This window comes from Carassius auratus, chromosome 42, assembly GCF_003368295.1.
Source record: "Carassius auratus strain Wakin chromosome 42, ASM336829v1, whole genome shotgun sequence".
Classification (NCBI taxonomy): domain Eukaryota; kingdom Metazoa; phylum Chordata; class Actinopteri; order Cypriniformes; family Cyprinidae; genus Carassius; species Carassius auratus.
This window is the reverse complement of record NC_039284.1, coordinates 8,583,658-8,610,600: the sequence shown is the minus strand read 5'-3', so window position 1 is coordinate 8,610,600 and position 26,943 is coordinate 8,583,658. Positions and strand designations below refer to the sequence as shown.

At 38.1% G+C, this 26,943-nt stretch overlaps 1 protein-coding gene across 7 annotated transcripts in view; it reads left to right on the top strand.

Annotated features, from left to right (window-relative positions):
- LOC113060544 (echinoderm microtubule-associated protein-like 5) overlaps positions 1–26,943 on the top strand; it is an 81,707-nt gene that overhangs the window by 37,744 nt on the left and 17,020 nt on the right. For 4 of the 7 annotated variants that reach the window (XR_003278268.1, XM_026229543.1, XM_026229541.1 and 1 more), the window contains exons 5-28: positions 936–1,121; positions 1,379–1,514; positions 1,702–1,725; positions 1,944–2,145; positions 3,147–3,284; positions 5,610–5,866; positions 5,963–6,175; positions 6,289–6,456; positions 6,933–7,039; positions 7,188–7,306; positions 10,300–10,486; positions 10,639–10,744; positions 12,550–12,643; positions 13,306–13,406; positions 14,346–14,539; positions 14,636–14,747; positions 14,952–15,079; positions 17,259–17,400; positions 19,759–19,911; positions 20,126–20,257; positions 22,207–22,295; positions 22,707–22,883; positions 26,247–26,448; positions 26,576–26,702. Coding sequence is in view for 6 of the 7 variants with exons in the window: in XM_026229543.1 (XP_026085328.1) it covers positions 936–1,121; positions 1,379–1,514; positions 1,702–1,725; positions 1,944–2,145; positions 3,147–3,284; positions 5,610–5,866; positions 5,963–6,175; positions 6,289–6,456; positions 6,933–7,039; positions 7,188–7,306; positions 10,300–10,486; positions 10,639–10,744; positions 12,550–12,643; positions 13,306–13,406; positions 14,346–14,539; positions 14,636–14,747; positions 14,952–15,079; positions 17,259–17,400; positions 19,759–19,911; positions 20,126–20,257; positions 22,207–22,295; positions 22,707–22,883; positions 26,247–26,448; positions 26,576–26,702 (3,494 nt within the window). In the remaining variant the exon portion in view is untranslated. The remainder of the gene's footprint in view (positions 1–935; positions 1,122–1,378; positions 1,515–1,701; positions 1,726–1,943; positions 2,146–3,146; positions 3,285–5,609; positions 5,867–5,962; positions 6,176–6,288; positions 6,457–6,932; positions 7,040–7,187; positions 7,307–10,299; positions 10,487–10,638; positions 10,745–12,549; positions 12,644–13,305; positions 13,407–14,345; positions 14,540–14,635; positions 14,748–14,951; positions 15,080–17,258; positions 17,401–19,758; positions 19,912–20,125; positions 20,258–22,206; positions 22,296–22,706; positions 22,884–26,246; positions 26,449–26,575; positions 26,703–26,943) is intronic. The other 3 variants (XM_026229545.1, XM_026229544.1, XM_026229542.1) reach the window with 1 other exon arrangement.

Here is a 26,943-nt window from a genome sequence, read left to right as displayed (position 1 = left end):
ATCTGAGCAGAGCAAATGAGCAACTATGATAGTCAAGTCAAGCTCAAAATGGGACATGCTTTTTGGGCATTAAATAATGTCGCAAATACTGGTAAGGTGACTACCACAAACCTTTGAAAAATCATGTTGTGTGATTAATTGAAATACTAAATAATAATTTGGCGTTTGTAAGAAAAACTCACTGTGAGTTTTCAGTAAGTCCAGGCCAGTAGTTTATTTAAAGGGGTCTAAAGAGCTGAGAAATCAAAATTCCCTTGATCCTTTGACATAAGAGGTTATTGTACTAGGAAAACAACCTGTACATTTCAAAACTCAAAACTTTCTCTGACACTTTATGACACAATGGTTTGGTTAAACTCCGCTTCCACAGAAAAAGATCAACGCCTGCTTCTACATCACTGTCTGTTTAGCCCCGCCCACCGATTCGCACAAGTTGTAGGTAAATAACAAGAGAGGCAAAATGAAGGTCTACGCAGAAACCAAATGATAAAGATACTCAGAAGACAACGTGGTGTGGTGCCACGTCAATAAGAGCTTGCTCATTATTGCTTTGTCTGTCATTACAGATCTTTGATATGTATTTATGTGATTTTAACCTAAATCACAGCAGTGCTCATCTGTGAAGGATGCGGGCTGTCAAATACATACAACAGTTAGCCAATCAAAGCAGTGGGCGTGTCCTTCCGAGTCTACAATCCATCACACCGAATCAAACAGAGCGTTCTGATGAGGGAGGTCAAAACAGGACAGAAAGTAGCCTATTACTTCTAAATGATGATGTTTTTGATAACATTATAAGTGGACCTCAGAGAACAGTACAAAATAAAAACAAAGGTAGTTCGTTACACCTTTAATGGTAAAAGAGGGTTTGTGCTGGTGCAAAATGTTAGTAGGTATGGCCCCATTTATGTTTATGAATGACTCTCTGCCCTCAGTTTTGGAGTCTTTGTGGGAACGCTCTGACCCCTAAGCGTGGCGTGTTTGGGAAGACAGGAGACCTCCAGACTATCCTCTGCCTGGCCTGTGCGAGAGACGAGATCACATATTCAGGTGCCTTGAATGGAGACATCTATGTCTGGAAGGGAATCAGTTTAATCCGGACAGTTCAAGGGGCTCACGGGGTAAGTGAGGGAACGTTTTCCACAGCGTCACCAGAATGACCTCTGTCCTGAGTCACATAGATATCTGCTTTAATTGTTTATTTATTTCACGATTTGAACCCTTTAAAGTCTGCACATCTTTTTCAAACCCTTAGTGCCAGCACTGCAGTGAAAGTTTGAGACTTTCCATTCTCTAATTGTTTTAGTTGTCAGGGATGTTCAGCCTCTCAGTGCCTCTCTTTCTCTCTCTCTGTGTGTGTGTGTGTGTGTGTGTGTAGTCTGGTATTTTCAGCATGAATGCATGTGAAGAAGGCTTTGCCACGGGAGGCAGGGATGGGTGCATCCGGTTATGGGACCTGAACTTCAAACCCATCACCGTCATTGACCTCAGGGAAACAGACCAGGGATATAAGGGTGAGTCAAGCCTCTACAAACTCCCAGAATGCATCACTCCACACTGACTTGTTATTTTGTTTGATCAATTAAGTTGCCATTTATCTTTTGTTGTTAAATGTCAGGATCCCACAATGCAAAAGTCCTTTGTCTCTAACGGAGCTCTATCTCTTTTCCTCTTTTACTTTCTTTCCCTCTGACTCATCAGTAGCTAGAGGTGAAAACTCAAGAGGTGCGTTGTAGTGGTCCGAGTTCGTCATGCAGGCTGTCCGCCCTGTGTTATATCCATAGCTCTTACCCCTGTTTGTCACCGATCCCAGATGTCTTTCTGTATTATCAAGCACCCTCTCCATCCTTGACGGTCTACAGTGTGCATCCTTCAGTATGTCTGTTTACGTCCACGATTCCTTTCATTTGCTTACTCAGTGTTTATGTGGTGGATCTGTGCAGGCCTGTCAGTGCGTAGCGTGTGCTGGAGAGGGGATCACATTCTCGTGGGGACGCAGGACAGTGAAATTTTTGAGGTGGTGGTGCACGATCGCACCAAGCCATTCCTCATCATGCAGGGTCATTGTGAGGGCGAGCTGTGGGCCTTGGCGGTTCATCCGACCAAACCTCTCGCCATGACCGGCAGTGATGACCGTTCTGTTCGGTAAGAGACCAAAATAAACTAATACCACATCTGAATCACTCAGAATTACAAAAGATCCCTTCAATGGCTTTAAACGGTATTTATTACTGAAATAATATAACTTAGAAAAATGCACTTAAGTGCAAACTGTTAATTGCTATTTAAAGAACATACAATGTAGTTTAAATTGTTACTAAATGCAATTAGCTGCATTTGAGTGTTTTCTTTTTTTGTTGACCCACTTAATTTTATCTCTATTTTAAATTTTTAGAATTACTTCTATTGTCTTTGAAATAGGGTTTAAGCGTACTGCCAAATGTATTGATAAACATTTTAATTTAAATTAATTTTATTTTTAAGTAACTTTTTAAATTTAATTTTAACTTTTAATTCGACAGTGCACTTTTTAAAGTACTCTTAAGTGTGGTAATAAACAGTCATGAAAGAACTCTTAACTACGCTTAAGTCCCTTTTTATTTAATTAATATTTTATTATCTGCTAGTACAGCTTTTTAGAAATAGTACACTACAAGTCCACATTCAGTGCTCTTGAGTGCTAGGGTTATTATAATTAGCTAAAAGTAAAACTAAAACTATAATATATATATATTAACTGAAATAAAATATTTGTAGAAATAAAACTCATTTTATTTTAGCTAGCTGCCAAAGAAATAAAAATGAGTGAAAACTATATAGACAAAAAGAAATAACACACAACAAAAAGACTAAAACTGTTAATAAAAACTATAATTGTATCTTAATCATACTACAATTAGACTGTTTACTGTAATTCATTTTCACAAGGAATTACTTCTGATTCTGTGCTGGTTGCACAGAAAATTGACAGTAATTGACACTTCATGTGTCGTGAGCTACAGTGAAACCTCTGAGCAATAGAGTTTTCCTCAGTGAGTGTATTAAGCTCAGATTAGATAGACTATTAACAACATGATATTTAACGTTCAGGGTACTAATTTGTGTATCTTTATGGGTCATTACTTCTTTTTCTCTTTGAATTGGAGGATCTGGAGTCTCGTAGATCACGCGCTAATAGCACGCTGCAACATGGAGGAGCCTATACGCTGTGCTGCTGTTAGCACGGATGGGATCCACCTCGCTCTGGGCATGAAAGACGGATTCTTCACAGTGCTGAGAGTCAGGTGAAGCACACTGACAAAACAGAGAAGAACACAAGTGTCTAGAGCAGGGATACTAGCCAAATTAAATAGCTGCTTTCACTGCTTATTTAGAACAAATGTCTGAAGTGATTAGAGATACAAACAATATGTGCAGAGCGGGGGGTCCCGAGGACTGGAATTGAGAACCACGGATATAGAGGACCCCTACACACCACATCAAGGTTAATAAATACTCAAAAACTATTTGATAGTGTTTTGACAGACAGTGTTATTTTAACCCATTTAATCCCATATAAATATCCCAAATAAATATTTATAATTTAATATAAATTATAACTATTAATTAATTAATTTATATATTATATGAATATGAATTAAATAAATAAATAAATATTTATATAATAGATGAAAAAGTTAAGCTTAAAAGGAATAAATTAAAGCAATCAAATTAAAAAAAAAATATATTAAAAAGAATACATTTCTGAGAACCTTTCACAGGGTTTTTAAACTATATTTTTTAGTTTCTTCCTTCATGGGCACACTTACATCTTTGACTCATTTGCACTGCATTCCAGATAATGAAAAGGCTCTTTATATCTAGAAAAATATATAGAAAAATATTGATAGGGGTGGCGAGGATGGGGCAGGAATTTTTGAGGGGTGGCAACATATGGCAGACGTATATATACTGAATTTAGTCACAGTTATCACAGTTTGATGATTAATATTATATGTACACACTACAAAAGGACACAGGCTGCCATTTACAAACTTAATCTCATGCAGTCAATGTCTTGCATTTGAAACAGTTCATATAAGGAATAAGTGAACATACAATGTGATCTCACTTAAAAGGAGATACAGTAGAAATGTGATAGAAGTAAGGGGCATTATCACAGGAAGGGCATTAAGGTTAAGACAAAGGTGACAAAGAGGGGAAGCAAAGGGCTTCATATTCAGCAGGATTTACACCATTTACACCAGTGTCACATTTTAAACTTTGTTTCTCACAATTTCGGTTTTATTAAAGGTTCTCAGTTGCCAAAACCAGATATAAACACAGAAATTTAAAGTACAGATTCTGTTGAGGTCATTTTAACAGCTTTTTAAAGGCTCACCAGTGAGCATAACATTGTTTAAATTTCTTCAAGTTATACATAACTTTTATTTTGACAGGTTGTCGTAAAGACATTGCAGTTTCTGTCTGTGTATACGATACGAATGAATGACGATAGTTTTATCAAATGAAATGGTGAAATAATGTCATAGGGCGCTTGTGTGCACATGTGTAGCCTAACTTACATCATTTGTTAATATAGTGAAGAGCTGAAAACACCACGCGTGCTTCAGTGTGTGTGTGTGTGTGTGTGTGTGTTTGTGTGTGTGTGTAGTAGAGCACACATTGAGCGCTCATTCCCAGAGACGTGTAGAACAACAATTACAGTCTCTTTGACCTTTAAAATTCACGGACACTAGTCCATATCGAGATTTGATTAAATGTGCAGCCATACTTTTGATTTATTCATTCAAAAATGGCCGAATTCTGTGACGTTCTGCTTTATACAGCAAGTTCCTTTGAATTCCGCGATTCAATCCCTGTCGATTCAATCCCTGACGCACAGACGGGTGAATTTATGAATGAAAGTGTGAAAGTTCTGACACAAAACAAAGTTGTTACGAATCCTCACACTTTTTAAAAGTGGTTAAAGTATCACGTAGTAGACCATACCACTTTAATGTTAGTTAGCGAAATAACGTTCTTCAACCTGATATTTATCATCTCAAAGTCAACATTACAACTATGCTAGCACTGTGCTTACATTATAGCTTCATTTCTTGATAGTCAGATAATCAATTTTACCTCCTGTGTCTCCTCGCGTCTCCTGGTTCCCTTGCTTCGCGCACACTCAGAAAGTTTTCCAAACAAATCAGTCTCTTGCCGCTCTGGCGTCCTCTTGTGCTGGCTGCATTCACTGCAGTCGGACACTGGAGATTCGCGCTCGTAAATTTTCAAATTGACCATAACTTTTAATTCGTTGTTTCTTTTTTGCCACCCCGGTAGCTCCGCCCCTGGGCTCTTTTAAAAACTAAAAAGTACTTTTTGTTTTGATTTAATTATGATTAAAATATGAGGCTGGTCTTAGACAGTTGTAATTGTTGGTTACTGCCAGTCAAGTATCCACCAAAATCAAGCATCTTGTAAGTATTACCAGATTCTATTATTCACTGCTCACTCTGCACTTTCTAAAAGTGACCCCTAAGCTGTGCAGGTTGAGTATCCCTGGTCTAAATAAACCTAAAATAAGTCAAATATGCAAATCTGTTAGACCGGTACTCATTTTCCAGGGATATGACGGAGGTGGTCCACATTAAGGACCGTAAAGAGGCCATCCATGAGCTGAAGTACTCCCCTGACGGAGCGCACCTAGCCGTGGGCTCTAATGATAACTCGGTGGACATCTACGGCGTTGTGCAGCGATATAAGAAGGTGGGCGAATGTGTGGGCTCCAGCAGCTTCATCACACACATGGATTGGTCCACCGACAGCAAGTATCTACAGACCAATGACGGCAACGGTCGGCGTTTCTTCTACAGGATGCCCAGTAAGAGCTCTGCACTCCCTTTGCAGTAGGTTTTCCTCATATTTATGTCTTTTGGATAATATAATTTCAACTGATTTTGGTATTGTTTGTGTTTAGGTGGCAAGGAGGTGACCAACAGAGAAGAACTGAAGCTTGTCCAGTGGTCCTCGTGGACTTGTGTCCTTGGGCCGGAGGTGAACGGGATCTGGCCTAAATACTCTGATATCAATGACATCAACTCTGTAGATGCCAACTTCAATAGTCAAGTTTTAGTTACAGCAGACGATTATGGATTAGTTAAATTGTTTCGGTACCCATGTGTAAGAAAAGGTGGGTCCACTTTTATTCTTGGTCATGTTTTTGTTAATGACATTCTGTATTCTATTCTATTTATTACATCCATTCTTTTTATGCTTACTCTGTTTGCCTTTTTTCGTCTTTAGGTGCTAAGTTTAAAAAATATTTAGGACACTCAGCACACATAACCAATGTCAGATGGTCACATGATTATCAGTGGGTGATTACTATTGGTGGAGCCGATCATTCAGTGTTCCAGTGGAAGTTTGTCCCTGAACGGAAGTCAAAAGAAACTCTTCATCTAGCTCCTCAAGGTATGAGCTATATTATTATTATTCTTATTCTCATAAATCCTATATGTTATTAATTGTTGTTTTAATAATCTTTTTTTCATGTTTTACAAAAAATTACTCTTATTTTGATGTGTTTAATACCAGTTAGATTATATAAGCATAGCACCTTTTTCCTGATGCAAATTGAGTCTACCTTTTCTTGTTACTTTTTTCTTTTGCATGTTGCTGCTAAGTCTGCCATGGCTCTGTTCATTTTCCTAATGGATTTCTCACAGCTCACGATGGCAGTTCTGTTCCTTAGGCATCAGCAGTTTTCTTAGTGATAAATCTATAAAGGGGAAGGGCAGCACTTACAAAATGACTAAATTACTCAGGGTTTCTCGGGAGATCATAATAAATGGAATTGTGGCTAATTTGTCAAATAATTTATTTGTTTTACTTGAGTGGAATGCATAATCAACACAGGAGTTTAATTTTTGTTCCTCTCTGTCTTACAGAGACATTAGTAGACTCACACAGCGAGGAATCTGACTCGGATCAGTCAGACGTGCCTGAGATGGACTCTGAAATAGAGCAGGAAACACAACTTACTTACCGACGACAGGTCAGTGATGACAGGGTTAAAAAAGACATTGTTTAATACATGATCATCAAAACCTGATTGCAGATCCTCTCTTCGAGTGCTGAATTCCTTAACACATTCTCCAAAGTTGTGTGCTTGGAGAGTTTTAAGATGAGGTTTTTTGGTCCAGGTTTACAAAGAAGATCTACCTCAGCTCAAAGAGCAGTGTAAGGAGAAGCAACGTGCCATAGCTATGAAGAAAAGGGAACGAGCTCCAGCCAGTGGATTGAGGTTGCACTTTATTCATGGGTAAGTGCTTCAAAAGATCCCAAACAGCTGTCGAAGTTTGTCTCCCAAACATACACAAATGTACTGTTTGTACACAAAACCAGCTTTTTATACAAGGACCTATTTTGTTGTTGATTATTATTCTAACAGTATTTCAGTTACAAACAACGATCTACATTGCGAGGAAATCACTCGCATATGCGACAAAATTTTACTCTATGCGAGTAAATGATGTCTATTGTTAGCCATTGGCTAATAAATTCGTAGATTTAACTCGCCAGTGTGTGTGTTCAAGGCTATTATAAGATTAGCACATTTTCACTTGCTGAACACTGACTGAGCGCTTCAGAGTTCTCTCTCCATCAAATGATCTGAACTTTTCAGTTCATCTCAATGGACGCACAGTGCACCTGTTTTTGCCGAACTGTAAACTCTGTGTGAAGGTGCATGACTCACCGTCCCTTTGCTAATAGCGCTGTTTCTCACACATGCAAAGAGAGAGAGTGAGAGTCTTACCACGATGAATCGACACGCTACATGTAAACTATATTCTTCGTTGTATTTTCCGGTCAAAATAATGGATTTCATTTAGAATTATTCAGCTTTTTAGAACAAGCAGAAGATAAGCCAGTTTCTCCGGTAGTGGGCGGAGCTAATGCACTGATGGTAATTTAATTGGCTGGCACTAATCTATTACCCTCCCTGTTTTGATATCAGCAAATCAGTTCGACCGAACGCAGACAGCGTGATTAATATTCATGAACCCAGCAGCTCATCAATCTGTAGTGCATTGTATATTGTTAGTATGGTAGTTGAATTAGTTGTAGTATTATCTTTTAATAATAATTAATATGATCTATTACTATTTTTTAGAGAAACCCTGAATGACCAACAATATCTTAATTTTCACCACCAGTCTTGAGTTCAATCAAAATGACAAATATGCATTCATTCATGGTTACCAAGTTTTAGTTCTAATCACTAAAGTACTATCATCAAATAGTGCTTAATACCATAATATAATGCTTGACTGACTGATTAAGAAGCTAAGATTTAAGAAGCTGTGCCATTTTACAAAGATAAGCTGATTGGAATCATATATATATATATATATATTCTTATAAAATAACTTGTTCTAAGATGGACCTTAGTCACCCTTAGAGACTATAGAGCAGTCGAAGTCAGTTCACACATCTTTTAAAGGTTGTCTCCAGGTTGATGTTCTTTGACTTTACCAATACCTTCAAGATCAGCCTGCCCCTCTGACTCAGACGAAGCTCAGAGTGATGCATGTGGACACCCCCACGGTCTGCTGGATTATTAGACAGACTCCAGCTGTGTTCTGGAGGAGATGCTGCCCAACGCTGAGGTGTCTCACCCTTAACATGGCAGACTGAGGGTTGTTAAATTAGTTTATGCCACAAGCTCATGCTTTTCAGCTGCTCTGAAATAAGTTGGAGTGCAGGAAGAAAGAACTGTTCACACGTGTGGAAGTTGGACTGGGTTGAACTCACAGCACAGTTGGCCATCAATTTTGAAGTGAAGTGACGTGATGTGACATACGGCCAAGTATGGTGACCCATACTCAGAATTCGTGCTCTGCTTTTAACCCATTCAAAGTGGACACACACAGCAGTGAACACACACACACGGAGCAGTGAGCAGCCATTTATGTTGCGGCGCCCGGGGAGCAGTTGGGGGTTCGGTGCCTTGCTCAAGGGCACCTCAGTCGTGGTATTGAAGGTGGAGAGAGCACTGTACATAGACTCCCCCCATCTACAATTCCTGCCGGCCTGAGACTCGAACTCACAACCTTTGTATTGTGAGTCCAACTCTCTAACAATTAGGCCATGACTTGGCCTTGTAAAGGTCAAATGCTTTTAAAGCTTTTCAAAAGCCTTTTTAAGCTATTGTTTATTGTATTAGTTTGTTGTATTGTGTTGTATTGTAGATATTGATATTTATACGCATAACTGGGGTTGCAGACACACAAGGAAACTTGCCCTTGAGTGTTCATGGACCGGCTTTGACTGTTCCAGTACGATGAATGGCCCATTGAAACAACCGGGCATCTACCCATACATTTCTATGGTGAACAATTCATTTGTGCATTATCCATGACCTCATATGTTTTATCAAAAAACCTTTGATAAACACATTTAAAGTGCAATGGCTTTATCACAAGATTCAGTCAACCAACAATGCACAGAAAGTCCAAGTAAGAAAATATCTCAATAATAGAATATCTTATGAAGAAAATAAATAAACACCAAATAAAATTTTTGTTTCATTGCGTCTTTCCAGATTCTCTTATTAGACACCCAATTTTTTATAAAGTATGTAACCCTTCTATTGGTATTTGTGTATTCAGGAGCCTGATGTCCCAGCTGCATGATAGATTGAGAATAAGGCTGGAAAATCACTTATGGTTTCTATCACTAAAGTACTAGTAGAAATATCTATTGCAGTGTGTCTAAAAATGTACAATTAGCCAGTAAAACTTCAGTTAATCCCAAAATGTTTATTTCAGATGGATAAAATTAATTTATTACACTAAACCAGTATCAAAAATATAAGATAATCAGAATTAAATCAAGAATTCCTTTTGAACCTCAAATTATGAAATATAATTATATAATGAAATATAATTATTCCCAAATTAGTTGTCTTGTGTCTCTTTTAGACCACAATGAGCCCTGTCTAGGTGAATAAACAAATACTGAGGGGATCTTCAAATCACAACAATCAGTCTCAAAAAAAGTACAGGATTTTCTGTATCACAGCAATTGACTATTAAATGAATGACCGTGTTCGGTTCCTTTGAGCGATTTAGTGCAGACGTGGAAGAGAACTGAATCAGCTCACAACATCAACAGTTTATAGTCAGTTCAAACAGAAAAGTCACAAATGTAGAAATACCCGGGTATTTTTACTCACTGGGTGCACGTATGGCATCAGTTCGGCAAACAATAAGATGTATTCCGATGAATTGTGTGTGTAAATGTGTGTTTCAGTTACAGAGGTTATGACTGCAGAAGTAACCTCTTCTACACTCAGACCGGTGAGATTGTGTATCATGTGGCGGCTGTGGGAGTGGTGTACAACAGACAGCAGAACACACAGCGCTTTTACCTGGGCCATAATGATGACATCCTCTGTCTGGCCATCCACCCCATCAAAGACTATGTAGCCACAGGCCAGGTACAGTCAGCTGCACAAACGTCTGTCTGTGTCATCAACATCACACAGAGCAGAGATATTTATCTAGTGAATACATCTAAACGTACTTCAGTTCAACTTATTGTCACATTATGGTCAGGGCACAATAACATCAGTGTTTGTTTCTTATCCAGGTGGGCCGTGATTCATCTATTCATGTATGGGAAACAGAGTTTTTGAAGCCATTGTCTGTTCTTAAAGGATTCCACCAGTTTGGGGTCTGTGCACTTGACTTCTCAGGTATGCAGTGTTAATAAGTACTAGGGTCGCTAACTGTCCTGTATATTGGGCTTAAGTGATGTGTCCCGTATGTGACCTCCCTTTTCCCATTATTGACTGCTGCCTGATCTAACCACTGACTGATGCAACACAACACATGAGAATGATCACAGTCACCTGTCATCGTCCAATCACCACTCCCTCATGCGGTTTATGTTGTAGAGGAAGGCTGTGGAATCCTCTGCCGCCTGGTCGCTCCTGCTTTACAGGAAGTGGCGGTCACACTTATGCCAATTCCCTTGTTGTTTTGACTTCAGCAAATCAGTTCTGGGGAATGTAGACAATGTTATTATATTATTATGGTCCAGCATCCAGCCGCACAAGAAAGCTTGAAATGAGTCGTGATCAATAAGAGATGTTGTCTTTGACTATTGTAATGTTTTTAAACAGGGAAAGTAACTTCTAGCATTTTCTTAACCTTGGACCTTGTTCTTGAAACACAAAATGACCAATTAAAAAAAGTGTAGCCCATATTCTATAAGTTGTCTTTAATTGAAAATTAATGGGGGGACATCCCATAGGTGTAATGGTTTTTATACTGTAGAAACTGTATATTCTATCGCCCTTCACCAACCCTACACCTAAACCTCACAGGAAACTTTGTGCATCTTTACTTTCTCAAAAAAACCTCATTCTGTATGATTAATTAGCGTTTTGAAAAATGGGGACATGGGTTACGTCCTCATAAGTCACCCTCTCCTTGTAATACCTGTGTCATACCCATGTCATTATACAGAGTTGTATGTCACAAAAATAAGAGCACACACACACACGCACACATATATATACACAGTATGTATAATATATATATATATATATATATATATATATATATATATATATACATAAATACAGGGCTTGACATCAACTAGCCAATGTGGCTAGTGGTTTTCCAAAGTTACTAGCCACACAGCATTTTTACTAGCCACATTTTTGTTGTTGTGAAATTACCTGATAAAAGTTGACTATGGCGTTCTAATATTTACTTGAACTAGATTTACAACCCTATTAAATGTAAAACCACTGTACACACCGAAATCGAGACTAAATAATTGTATAGCAATACAGGTCATTATCATTAGCTCTGATAAGGTTGTGTGTAAAGATCCTTTTTTAAATAAAACGATGTATTACGATAAAGACATAAAAAGTAGCTTCTTATTGCATGATAAAAGTGGTGCATGGATGTAGAAGATTAATAAAAAAGAGCTAAACATTAGAAACAGTCTGTTTAAATATCCGAATCAGACTCAGAATTACTTTATTGAACCACACTTGGGAAGTTCTTTGTTAAAAGTGGAAAATATATCTGCGCTAAACTTATACTTAGCCATTTTGCAGCTCATTCTTGCCAATAATGACCCATTTATACCCATTTAGGAGACAATGTGGCTAACATGTCTAATTCATTAACATGTTAATGAATGAATTAATTTGTTTATAGTGGTGTAGGTAATTCTGAAATGCTCTCTGTAAACCAGTCATATTTCTGATTTAAAATCAAAGGTGTGTAGAAGAGCTTCTCTTGACAAGGCAAAAACAGCAGAGCCTCCTACAATCTGTCAGTGTCACTGGCCTAAACATAAACGATCCAACTCAAATTTCCACTGTAGCGATGCCTTTGTTACCTGTCACATTGAATAACTTGAGACGTCTTGTTTTATTGTCAGCAGGGTGGAGGTGGTAGAAAGTCATTACATGATATACACGGCATTATTCGGGTGATATTGAGTGTAATCAGAGCCGTATGATGTCTGTCTCTGCAGCGGATGGGAAGAGGCTGGCTTCGGTGGGTCTGGATGACAATCATACCATCGTCCTTTGGGAATGGAGGAAAGGAGAGAAGTTCTCCACCATCCAGTGAGTGAAAAAAAAGTTGGTAGTCCATGATTGTTAGCTTTGGGGCAAATTTATGTGGCTTAATACACTTTTGGCAGATATAAGCATGTGAAAGTCACAGTAATTATCTTACAGGAAAAAATGGATAAAAAATATTGATGACTTATACATTTCCAGCTACAGCTCTTTACTCTAATAAAAACACTTTAATGTATATCCTCTCCTGGTTTATTGCTGTAATATAGCAAGGTTTTGAAGAGTGTGTACCTCTTCTTGCTGTCTAAAGCGTTTGTTTTCCCCTGTCTGGCTGCTCTTGAGTTATTAGGTAGTGCAGAGCTCTAGCTGACTCCTCCCTGGGGCTTTCTCTGCTAGAGAGGATGCTTGTGCGGGTGGAAGTAAATAGGGCCTGACAGTGCAGTCACTGCTCAGTGCTCTGCCCGCTCCACATCGGGCCTAATGCAAAACCACAGACACCCACTGACCCCTGCGCTGCTAAATTGACCACCGGCACTCAGACAGTGGCAACAACAGAGCAGACAGGTCAATTACAGCCCTACAGTGCCTATTGCGAACCTTTAAACTCTTAAAAAAGATTGACGGCTGCTCAACTCAACCATTTTTGTGTCAGAAAAAGAATCCGAAATTCATTTAACATTGAACATGTCTCTGTTTTCTATTTAAAGGGGAAGTAAAGACAAAATATTTGTCATTAAAATCAACCCGTACATGCCTGACAAACTGATTACCGTTGGAGTGAAACACATGAAGTTTTGGCATAGAGCAGGTAAGACTATGGCAATGTCTGCATTAATATAGATATATCTGAAAATGATGCTTTTGTTTACAAACGCTCTCTGTCCACAGTTTTTAAGCGTTTTCCAAAAGTTGCTCATGCATAATGACACAAGTCACAGTCAAATTCGTTATTCCATGCATGGTCTTAGAGGAGCGTATACCATTTTAATACCATTTTCACCCTAAAAATTTACAACTTTTTATGTATTTTAATTATTAACTATTTGTTTACATGATAACATTTAAGCCCTGAAAATGGCAATTTTTTGAAAATGGGTTTCAAAGAGCATATTTTAATAAAAAAACGATACTGTTATTGTCTCCATGTAAACTACAAAAACACACATTTGTGAAAAAGACGATGTCGTGGGCATACATACGACGTTACTTTGCAGAAATGTAATAAGAATATTCTACAAAGTAATGCTTATCTTTGGCAAAGTGAATAACAGGCACAACACTTGTGGAACAAATATAGATATATACACTCACCGGCCACTTTATAAGGTACAGCTGTTCAATTGCTTGGTAACACAAATTGCTAATTGCCAATCAGGTGGCAGCAAACCCAATGCATTTAGGAATCTAGATGTGGTGAAGTTCTGAAGACAAAAGGGGGTCCAACCCGGTACGATCAAGGCATACCTAATAAAGTGGCCAGTGAGTGTACATGCATCATTGTTTTTGTATACATCTTGTTTGTATAGTCCACACTACAACATGTCTACTTGGAAGAGCATCTTCAAAAAGGTCAGTTTTTGCTGGATGATGTCTTAGTGTGGACAAAAGGCCAAAACTTAGAGGCAAAGATGTGTTTTTCAAATGTATCCAGATTCACGTGGACATCTTGCGAACCTCTTGTGGAGTATGTGAATCACTGAACACTTCTCCTGCCAGAGATCACCTCACAGACCTCTGCTATTTCCAGGTGGTGGACTGATTGGGAAGAAGGGCAGCATGGGAAAAGCTGAAACCATGATGTGCGCAGTGTATGGCTGGACGGAAGAAATGGTCTTCTCAGGAACCTGCGCTGGAGACATCTGCATCTGGAGAGATCTGTTCCTGGTGAAAACTGTCAAAGCTCATGATGGGCCGGTGTTTAGCATGCACACCCTGGAGAAGGTATCAGATTTAGCTTCAAATAGCAATCAACATGGAGTTACGATCCCTTTAATTATTTCAGAAATATAATGGGAATATTATAATATTGTTGCTAAGGGTTTTGTGACTGGTGGAAAGGATGGAATAGTGGCTTTGTGGGACGACACGTTTGAGAGATGCCTCAAGACCTTTGCCATAAAACGAGCTGTGCTGGCCCCAGGCTCCAAAGGTGAGGACATCCCTTACATTATTTCCAAGACAATTTAGATATCAAAGATTATCTATCTATCTATCCATCTATCTGAATGACTTGCACAATTAAAGTATTCGTGTAAAATACCTGCATGCATTCTTTAAAATCATTGGTTGTGTTTATTAAATGGAAACCGAGGTCATGGATGAGTGTTTATTTATAACACGTCCCTTCCTGCAGGTTTGCTTTTAGAGGACAACCCCTCCATTCGTGCCATATCTTTGGGTCATGGGCACATTCTTGTAGGAACAAAGAACGGAGAGATTCTGGAGGTGGACAAAAATGGACCCATAACTCTTCTGGTTCAGGTAAAGCACCGATTCGGCTGTTAGATTTACTCGTCAAGCCATGAAAAAAAAAAAACCCTCTGAGAAATAAGACAAGGGCTGAAGGGTTCATATTCGGTTGATTCATTAAACAGGTCTAACCCTCAAGCTGCCTGTCATATTACATAAACTTTGCATCCCTGGACCTGAACCTACATGAACAGTTTAGGATGAGTGTCTTAGTTGTGAATTACACGTTTATTTGTAAATTGCATGCAATCATGTGCACATAATTCAAAACTCGAATACAACGATAGAGTGAATTACAGTTTAAGAATGATGTGATGTTTTTGATTTCTTCATTTCAAACAGAATTGATTTTAATGGTGTCTCATCCAAATCCCGCCACTATGGTTTTGAGTGGTTTATTATGTGTTGCTAGAGCTTGCTACTGAAAGTCAGTTCACTCTGCAGATTTAAGTTGACAGATTTCATAGAAAATGTGTATGATGGTCACTGTTAGCTTAAGGCTATGATTCAATCCAGTCTGAGATCAAACATGCTTGCTATTTTAAACCATTTTTAATATACCTAATTTTGGTTTGTCATGTGTTGATTTGTTTATTCGTCACTTGACACCGTTACATTATTCAAACCTTGATTCATTCATTCAACTTTGTACATGGCTCAGCTTATCATCAGACAAGGACCGGAACTATCTGTTTTATAATGCATGATTAATGTCTGCACATACCTCGCATGAAGGCTCTTTTTATTTGTCATATTCAAAAAAAGACTCTTTGATATGTCAGTGAACACCTGTTTCTGTTCACTTTGACAGAGAGCTGGTAATATGTATTACACAACCATTTAAATCCCCATAACAGTTCATCTATTCAAGTCACAACACAGTAGGTCTTTAAATCTCAGGCATAATGATCTTTGCAAGAGAAAATAAAACTCTTGAAAGCTTCTTCAGAAGATTGATGTGCACATTATAAACTTTGTTACAGTGGTTTCAATGCATAGTTTCATAATGTTTAGATTTATGGCTTTCACTTAGTGTTTTGAATGGGCAAACCTTTTTAGAAATTTCAGTCTTGAGTATGCCATCTGTTTTTGTATTTGCAATTGGTCATACTTTTTAAGAAACAGAATTTATTTACATTTTAAATCCAATTAAATTAATATCACCCTTTCACTTACATTTTTAGAATGTTTTGTTTAAAATTTTGATTACAGCAATTATTGTAATAATTGTAATATTTGCATAATGTGATGGTGTTCTCTCTGTTTGAATACAAAATTGTGTAAAATGCATAGTTTTGCCATCACTAGAACTAAATTGCCCCAGTTCTTCTTCAGAGACAAACAAAATGGTCCGAGGCTGTTGTTATGTAATAAATGGTAAACGGCAGTAACTGTAGACTGGGCAAAAACAGTAATTTTCCAGTGTTTCTACACTCTAGACTGCTGTGGTTTAGTTTTCGGCTGATTTTTGGGCACTGATTAAATGTGTATTTTTGGCTTGTGTTTTAGAGTCAGGCACAGTAATTAATTACAGGTTGGTGCTTGTAATTGAAGTCATTAGTTACCTACTAAATGTTATGTATCAGTTGGTGCAAACCCTCCATTGTTTTTTGTGAGGTTGTTATTTTGCCAAGCAGTTATTAGGATGTAGAAATGATCAAAAACAAAAACCAAACTACATTAAGAAAAGAAATGCACTTAGTCATATATAGATTTGTATAGGTCCTATTTGCTGCTAGAAAGCATTTGAGCTTGATTGAATTCTCATTTATCGCACTCTGAAATGACCGATGGTGCATCAGTTTAGAATAAGAGAGAATATCAGGGGACATTCTCTAAAACAATTATTGTGCATTAATCGTCTGACAGAATTATTTATTTGCACGTGAATTATTTTAACATCTGAATCACTAAAAAAAAAAAAAAAACTAAACACCATGTGTCTGGATGGATGCCCAGCCATAATGGTCTTCTCCATCATTTGATAAATTACTGCCACCATGCTCACTAGAAAAATGTACAGTAGATGTACTCTTTTAAATACAATTTCACAGGCAGTAAAAGTGTGATTGTTAATTTCTAACTTTACAGTCCGTCACGAGGATAGGAAAGTAGATGTGTTTGTGCTGAAATGACAGTTATGTTAATGTGTTAGCATATATTAAATAATGTGTGTGTGGACTGTATTTAGGGTCACATGGAGGGCGAGGTCTGGGGTCTTGCCACTCACCCGCATCTGCCACTGTGTGCCACTGTGAGTGACGATAAGACCCTGCGCATATGGGATCTGTCCCCCAGCCACTGCATGCTCGCCGTGCGCAAACTCAAGAAAGGTAAGCAAATGCTTGCTCATTACTCCGATTCAAATCTGCAGCTTTGTCCATGTGTACACAATAATAAAATAATGCAGAACACTTTACCAGACGCCCCTCTGTCTGATTATTAATAGCTCCTTATCTATGTACTCTTTTTGTCATTTGCATTCCAAGCTTAGCATATACAGTGCTTGACCTCGTTATGCTTCAGAAACTCAATTTGCACAGAAACACATAACTTAAGTGAAGAACACTCAGCACGCAATTGATTGCCTGAGGGCTGAGTCTCTAAAGGGGATGGTTGCAGTACATTTTTGCAGAGGAACGACCAGCAATGTAATCAAATAATGCTTGATAGACCAAATCCTTAAGATGAGCTATTGACTCTTCATCAACCCTAATTAAATTACATTATGATTATTAAGAGTACACTGGGTCTTTCTTTATTTACTTGGGTAATGAACAATGATAACTTACTTGACAATGATTAAAGGACTGTGTAATTGGTTTATCACTTACGCATCCTCATGTTGTTCCAGACCTGTTTAATGTTTCATAAGCTTCATGAAAGTACACCATTCAACTTTTTGTGAAGAACAGATATTTCCTGAAATGCTTCCACTTCAGTTTAGTTCTCATTTGCATTTCTGCATAATCAAACTTGCCACATTGCAATCATACAAGTTTGGAATAACATCAGGGTAAATAAATAATGACGTAGCGTAGGTGATCTATCCCTTTTAAATTTATATTATGGCCAATAATACTTTTATGTTATGGTTGATTAAAATATTATTGAATTTAGGCATCACAGCATTCTAATGTACAGCAGGTACATTTTAAATGACATTTAATAGTGTTATTAAATTACTGAATTGGCTTTTAAAGACTAATATTAAGATGATGGCAAAGGGTGTATAGATGCAAAAATAGGAGCATGCAAAATTAAAATAAAAAATAAATAAAAATCTCACCAGCCACAAATAAGTAAATATTATAATGTATTAAAACTGTTATGATGATTACTCATGAGATGATACAACATATTATACTTTTTTAAAAAAATTGTATAATGCATTATGCATTCATTATAATGCCTTAAATGTCCCTGAAGTGCCTTGAAATACCCAACTGAAACAGAAAGAGTGGGCGGGACATATCGAGCAGCCCCACCCCCTTTTTAAAATAGCCAGTAGCCAATTATTTTTTAATCTCTGCTCTAGCAAGAGCCCCTGAGCTCGTTAAAGCTGCATTTGACAGCCACAGTATAATAGATTACCCCCTAGATTCAATGTGAAACTCTTAGTAAAACATAACCATGCCGAGGCGGTGTAGTTGTAAAAGTTTTTAATACGTGACGACTCGCACATATGATCCAATCCCTGCGATCGCATCTTTGGACCGGAGCTAAAGCCCGGATCAGACTGTGTGCGCTGCCATGGTTTGTGTGAAACAACGTGAAACCAGACATCATTTGCTCCGATCGAAAGCTTATTTACACTGTCTGGATCATTCCCTATTACCTGCATTGTGCACTACGAGCCATTCACTGTACAGGAAATACTACTCTGTGAACAAGTGAACGATCTCAGCTGGCGCTTCAGTGTCTATTTATAGTGCAGGGGGCGGGCACTTCAGATTCTAGAGAGCATTTGATTGGTCAGAAGATTTGTTGAGAAGATGAAGTGTGATGTCATGAAAATCAGTGATCCGTTTTAGCAGAAGTGAGAAACTGAGTTTGAATGCTTATATCTCCTAAATGCTAATTTTGTCATTGTTTTGGAACACACCAGTTTATTAATAATATATATTTTTTAATTAAATTGGGACTTTAAAAATATTCTCAATGTATTTGGAATACGAGCTTCTTAGAAAGTCGTACCAAAATCACTAATATCAGCAAATAACCAATATGGTACAGATATAACTTTTATGCAGCAATTTTTTTGCCATTGACCGTTGCTTGTTACGTTTGTGGCCTTTCACACAGAGCACATTCTTTTGCTTAGAAATTCGGGCAGTGGCATGGGAAAAAAACCTACAAAGCCTTGAGCCAATTTATTTGGCCTTGTTGAAACCTGTTCTGTGTGAATGACCCCTGTATCCTTTCATTGTATAGAAGAGAGCAGCGTGAACATTCTGCTAAACTTCTCCTTTTGCATTTTACGGAAGAACAAAAGTCATACCGGTTTGGACCAAAATGACAGTGAATAAATAATGGGCGATATTTAAACCAACCCTTTATTTACTACCTGTACATCTTTCTACATTCATAAGTAGCTCTAAAGAGAATCAATCTATTCAGCTGTCATGATGGATTTTTAACAACCGAGTGCTTGATGTGACAAGGTATTTAACAGATCTAACTTTCTGCAGGTGGGCGATGTTGCTGCTTCTCTCCAGATGGGAAAGCTCTAGCTGTGGGTCTCAACGACGGCAGCTTCCTCATCGTCAATGCCGACACTCTAGAAGACCTGGTGTCATTTCAGCACCGCAAAGACATCATTTCAGAAATCCGCTTCTCTCCTGGTTAGTTAACACACTTATATCACTTCAGTGCAAATGTCTAACAACAAGAATATAGCATCTGAATAATTCAGTATGATAGTATGATCTATTTCTGTACCTCCACATATGCTAATGTAATTAACAAATTCTTGCAGGAATATATTAACATATTGATAAGAAAGTGTTGGCTGAGTCGTGGTAAGGCTCAAAATGGAAAAACCAATCTTTATTACAGTAACAGGCAAGTATTTGGCTGTGGCATCAGGTGACAGCTTTGTGGATATTTACAACGTGATGAGCAGCAAGAGGGTTGGTGTGTGCAAAGGCTCCATGAACTACATCACTCATCTGGACTGGGACAAGAGAGGTGAGATGGATACAAGACACAAATACTGAATGCAGGGGATGTTCACACTGACAGCATTTTGCAGCAACAAAGCGACCAGAAGTCATTCATCTTCAGTGAGAGTTGGGGACACAACATGAGTGAAAGGGATGCAGTCTGTCTGATGCAAGTTGATTAACTTCATGCACTTATGCAATGTGGAGACTAGTTGATGTAAAGACATCTCTTGTGAGTTCTTGTGATCCATGTTCTTCTGATGAGGGGAGAGCGGGGTGAGTTGAGCCAGTTGTTATTTACAGTGTGTTTAAATTGTGCACATGACAGTAATGGGTCCAGTATGTACATTTCAGGATGTGGTGCATCCTTGCTTTCAAAAGTCTCTTGGCCCATTGGGGGGTAAATTGAGCCTAGAGAGAGGGTAAGATGAGCCACATGGAGTTAAACTGTGCCATTGATTATGCTGAAGTAAATATTTTCACTTCATGCAATTCAATAAAAATGACTTGTGTGATCCTTGTGGTGAACTGACCATCCATCCAGTGTGTTTCCCTTCCTGTGGCTCAAGACACTAATAAGGACAAAGAGATCTGGATAAAGAAATGGAAGGATGAATGACATTTTAAACTTTTTATTTAAAGATAAAATACACAGTTTTGAAGGCATTTTTTCATTATTTAAAAATGTCAGAACAAAATAAAGTTAACACTGAAGAATAAAAAGAAATGCTATTGACCTTACAGTCCTAGGCTAATACTCAGCAAAACAAGTTCAAAACAAAGAACAAAATCAAAAATGCTTGGTCTAAAATGAATGAAGGGTGATGTAGAATTACAGTAAAATAATACTTTATAATCATAATAAGGATGAGCCACTGGCTCAACTTACCCCAGGATTTTCGGCTCAAATTACCCCACTCCTACCCTTCTAACAAACTTGTATCATCCTCCAGTTTACAGCTAATATCATGCTAACAATATGGCCTCATATTATACAGTAACTTCTTAAAGCACAAACACGTAAATACATTTTTTTTTATAGGTTTTTTTTTTTTTTTTTACTTTAATGTAGTTAGTTACCAGTTATCCCATGGGCCTCTCTTCATCACAGGGTGAATAAAATAGAAAACTCTTAATATATTTGTGGTCACATCACAAATATTGTTCAATGTTGCCTAGAGAAAAGGGGTGGCTCAAATCACCCCGCTCTCCCCTTACTGTGGCAGATCGGAGACCTGTCAGAAAATAAGGATTCTATAAACTGCCTTGAACCACACCAACCTCTTTAAAGATGCTTTTCATTCCAAGTTGTATTTTATAAGTGATTATAAAATAATACATGTATCAGAAAATAAATAAAATAAATAATAAAATGAACTCTCAGAAAATAAACAGTTTATTTATATACGTATATAATTGTGTTTTTAATGTTTATTTTTTAGCATAGATAAACACATCATGGGAAAATTCTGTCTCTCTCTTTTTTTTTTTTTTCTCAAAGTAATGACAACTCAACACAATGCAAGCACAACCTTATCTCAAATTATGAAATGATATCTCAAATGTGTCTTTAATAACAATCTGTATAACATTTTTGGAGCAAAGTGGCTGACTTTTGTCTCAATTAGGCTAATGTAAAAGATAGTGTTTATGTATCCATACTCCCCATTAGATATCATTGTCATACTGACAAAACATCCGCTTAATTGGAAATGACTGCTTACGAATGATATTTAGCTTCACCTTTTCATTTTCCTCACATATTATATGTCATATTTCATCTCAAGCTCTTCTAACACTGTTATTGCTCTTGGCAGAGTACACTGACTTGGACAAATCTTTATTAGGTGCAGAGTTGTTTGGTGTGGTGGAAATTATGCCACAACTGAGGGACAGTTGTAATTTTTACAGCAAGGCATATCTGAATTGGATGAAACCTTGTCACCGCATCTCTCTTCTGTTTTCTTGTGTTAGGGAAGCTTTTGCAGGTCAACACATCAGCAAAGGAGCAGCTATTTTTTGAGGCCCCCCGTGGAAAGAAGCAAACCATTCCTGCTACAGAGGTATGGATCCTGAACATCTCACCGTGTGTCACCCAGGGAGGGGGAAGGGTACTCTAAAGGGCAAGAACACGGACCATTTTTCATTCGCTTGTCTCTAAATTTGGAGGCAGGGAATTAGGCCATGCTTAAGGCCACCAATATGTTGGGACAGACAGTGAACGCTTACCTTAGTAACTTAAGCATTTTGGCCACAGTCCCCGTTGGATTGAGTGGGATTTTAATATGGAAATAAATTCTACCAATTGATTCTAATTAAAAGTGTTGCTCGATTCCAGTTATTCTTCACAACGTACAGCTTTAAAACAAACTGTATATTTTGTTCTAAATAGCGGAGCACTTAGTGTTTATATTAACTTAATAAGTCTGCCTTTTGTTGTAAATATCTTTTCATGCTGTCTTTTCCTTCCTGAGGTGGACAAGATCGACTGGAGCACGTGGACGTGTGTGCTCGGAAGTTCCTGTGAGGGAATCTGGCCTGTGGTCAGTGAAGTTACAGAAGTTACTTCCGCATGTCTTAGCAATGACAGGAAGTTGCTATCTACTGGGGATGACCTTGGATATGTCAAGCTCTTTAAATATCCAGTCAAGGTTAAGAAAATGTTATTTTCTCATTACGGGATGGTTGACCCCAAAATGAAAATTTGTCATCATTTACTCAGCCTTATGTCATTCCAAAAAGTATGAATTTCTTTTATTAAGCTGTGAAAGAAGATATATATGTATATGTACTGTACAGGTGCTGGTCATATAATTAGAATATCATCAAAAAGTTGATTAATTTCCCTAATTCCATTCAAAAAGTGAAACTTGTATATTATATTCATTCATTACACACAGACTGATATATTTCAAATGTTTATTTCTTTTAATTTTGAGGTTTATAACTGACACCTAAGGAAAATCCCAAATTTAATACCTCAGAAAATTAGAATATTGTGAAAAGGTTTAATATTGAAGACACCTGGTGCCACACTCTAATCAGCTAATTAACTCAAAACACCTGCAAAGCCTTTAAATGGTCTAGTTCTGTAGGCTACACAATCCTGGGGAAGACTGCTGAATTGACAGTTGTCCAAAAGACGACCTTTGACACCTTGCACAAGGAGGGCAAGACACAAAAGTTCATTGCAAAAGAGGCTGGCTGTTCACAGAGCTCTGTGTCCAAGCACATTAATAGAGAGGTGAAGGGAAGGAAAAGATGTGGTAGAATAAGTGTACAAGCAAGAGGGATAACTGCACCCTGGAGAGGATTGTGAAACAAAACCCTTTAAAAAATGTGGGGGAGATTCATAAAGAGTGGACTGCAGCTGGAGTCAGTGCTTCAAGAACCACTACACACAGACGTATGCAAGACATGGGTTTCAGCTTCGCATTCCTTGGGCCCTATTTTAACGATCTGAAACGCAAGTGTCAAAGCGCGAAGCGCAAGTAACTTTGTGGGCGGGTCTCGGCGCTGTTGCTATTTTCCCGGCGGGATAAATGGCTCTTGCGCCCGGCGCAAATCTAAAGTGGGTTGGTCTGAAGTAGCTTCATTATTCATAGGTGTGGTTTGGGCGTAACGTGAAATAAACCAATCGGAGCGTCATCCAACATTCCCTTTAAAAGCAGGTGCGCAAGTTCCATTATGGATTGCTATTATTATGGCGTATTTACCAGGCGCACGCCAGGAGCGGTTCACAGCCGAGGAGACTGATGTTCTTGTAAGAGCAGTGAAAGACAGAGAAGTTGTGTTGTATGGGGATGGGAGAAACCCACCCAAAATAGCGTCGGTTAAACAGGCGTGGGAGGAAATAGCCACAATTGTTTCATTGGTTTTTTGTTTTTCCTGGTTCTTGACGGACAAACAAATTTGTCAGATGTCCTTATATACATATATGTCTTGCCACTATCGGGCAAACAGGTCTGATCCTTAATTACTACAATTAGCCTGAATAATTTGTAAGCAAGATTTCACAATGATTTCCTTCATCTCATGTGTTAATATTTTTTTAGTGTAACAATTTATGATTTGCAAAAATAACTGTTGCATCTGTGTAGATTACATGAGCAAAGTGTATGCGCGTTGTGCACGCTATACATTATGGTCAAGCTTGCGCCCTTAAAATAGCATAATGAACAACGCGCAACGCGCCACTGACTTTAGACTAGGTTTTTTCTGGTCAGTGGCGCAATTGTTTAATGGAACAGCCAAAATAGCACCAGGGATTGTTTGCGCCGGAACACGCCTCCTTTTTTGCGCTGAACCGCCCAGGGAGCGCAAGTTCATTCACTAGTTTAGCGACGTGCCTCTGTGGAGGGAAAAGCGCGCTTTGCGCGGGTGCAAAATAGGAATGACACATGCGTCGCTGTACAAAGTCAATTGCGCTGGGTGCAAGATAGGGCCCCTTGTGTCAATCCACTCTTGAACAAAGACAGCGTCAGAAGCGTCTCGCTTAAAAAAGGGCTTGACTGCTGCTGAGTGGTCAAACGTTAAGTTTTCTGAAATTTTGCATTTCCTTTGGATATCAGGGCTAGAGGAAGACAGGAGAAGCACATGATCCATGTTGCTTGAGGTCCAGTGTAAAGTTTCCACAGTCAGTGATGGTTTGGGGAGCCATGTCATCTACTGGTGTTGGTCCACTGTGTTTTCGGTCCAAGGTCAACACAGCCGTATACCAGAAAGTTTTAGAGCACTTCATGCTTCCTGCTGCTGACCAACTTTATGGAGATGCAGATTTCATTTTCCAACAGGACTTGGCACCTGCACACAGTGCCAAAGCTACCAGTACCTGGTTTAAGGACCATGGTCTCCCTGTTTTTAATTGGCCAGCAAACTCTCCTGACCTTAACCCCATAGAGAATCTATGGGGTTTTGTGAAGAGGAAGATCTGATATGTCAGACCCAACAATGCAGAAGAGCTGAAGGCCACTATCAGAGCAACCTGTGGTCTCATAACACCTGAGCAGTGCCACAGACTGATCGACTCCATACCACGCCGCATTGCTGCAGTAATTCAGGCAAAAGGAGCCCCAACTAAGTATTGAGTGCTGTACATGATAATACTTTTCATTTTCATACTTTTTATTTTCTTTCTTTTTAGTTGGCCAAGATTTCTAAAAAGATTTCTGAGATACTGAATTTGGGATTTTCCTTAGTTGTCAATTATAATCATCAAAATTAAAGATAAGAAACATTTGAAATATATCATTCTGTGTGCAATGAATGAATATAAAATGCAAGTTTCACTTTTTGAATGTAATTACCATCAAAAAGTTTATTTATTTTACTATTCTAATTATATGACCAGCACCTGTATGTATTTATTTGTTTTTATTTTGGATCAAGATTTATTTTTATTTTTTGATATATACACTGAACAAAAATGATAATTTGATTCTTTGAAAAAATATTTGTCTGACAAATATATTCGTTTTTCTCAAATTATATTTAAGGTGTGGGTCAAACCTCACATTTTGATTTAATATAAGTAAAAGTAGAATTTTCACTTTTCACATTTTGTTACTCAGTGTTTAAGTTCTCTGAATAAATGTTTATCCTCATGTTTTTTTTTTTATATACATTGTATGTAGTTATTTACTAAAAACACCAGAAAAAATGAATAAAACCCATAATGTTTTCTGCAGTCAGTAAAACTAGCCACTATGTGTTCTGCACCTCAACACTGTTTAAAAAAATAATAAAGATTTATTTTTGGCCATCTGACTATAGAAAAAAAGACAAGAAGTGAAGTAGTTGTTTTTATTTTGTTTTGTTTTTGTATGGAGAGAGTTAGTTATGTTTTAGACAATCTGAACAAAATGGGTTTAAATCAGAAACCTACTGTACTTTAGAAAATGTACTTTATATAATTGACAGATTTTTAGTCTTTTTTTGGGGTGTAGGTGGCTCTCATTTTAGATATATTAAATTATAATTTACCATACGTGTTAACATTTTCATGATCTCAATAGGGGAAATACGCAAAGTTTAAGCGGTACATGGCCCACAGTACCCATGTGACTAATGTGCGCTGGTCACATGACGACTCTTTGCTGGCGTCGGTCGGTGGCTTTGACACCTGTCTGATGATCTGGAGCCATGAGACCGAGGGCTGTCGAGAGGCCAGGCAGTGTGACAGCGAGGAGTCAGACATCGAGAGCGAAGATGATGAAGGTGAAAAAGATCGTTCATAAAGAACAGTTATTACTGTCATCCACTGTCATCTAGATTTAAAGAGGGTAGCCATCCATCATACGATGAAATGTTCATTTAAATTCTGTACGTCTCTCCATCTGTGTAGGGTATGACAGCGATGTAACTCGGGAGAATGAGATCATCTATGTAATCAAGGCCTTATCCACAAACGTGCGATCCATGACGGGGGTCAAACCCCACTTACAACAGAAGGAGCTGACGGTAGATGAAAGGTAAGTTAGGAATCACACCCAATGTGGCGTCGATGTTTATAACAACACTGTGTACAGTTCTGCCATATAATGTGACAGTAGTTACAGAATTATTACGAGATTTTTACGTGAAATCACTGTCTGCTTGTCAGAACTGGCTAGATTTTTTATGTCAGTTACATCCCTAATAGAATTGTTTTACATACTAGCAAATATACTGAATCCCATTCGTTTTCGACTTTATTGCTTCTCTGACCTCTTG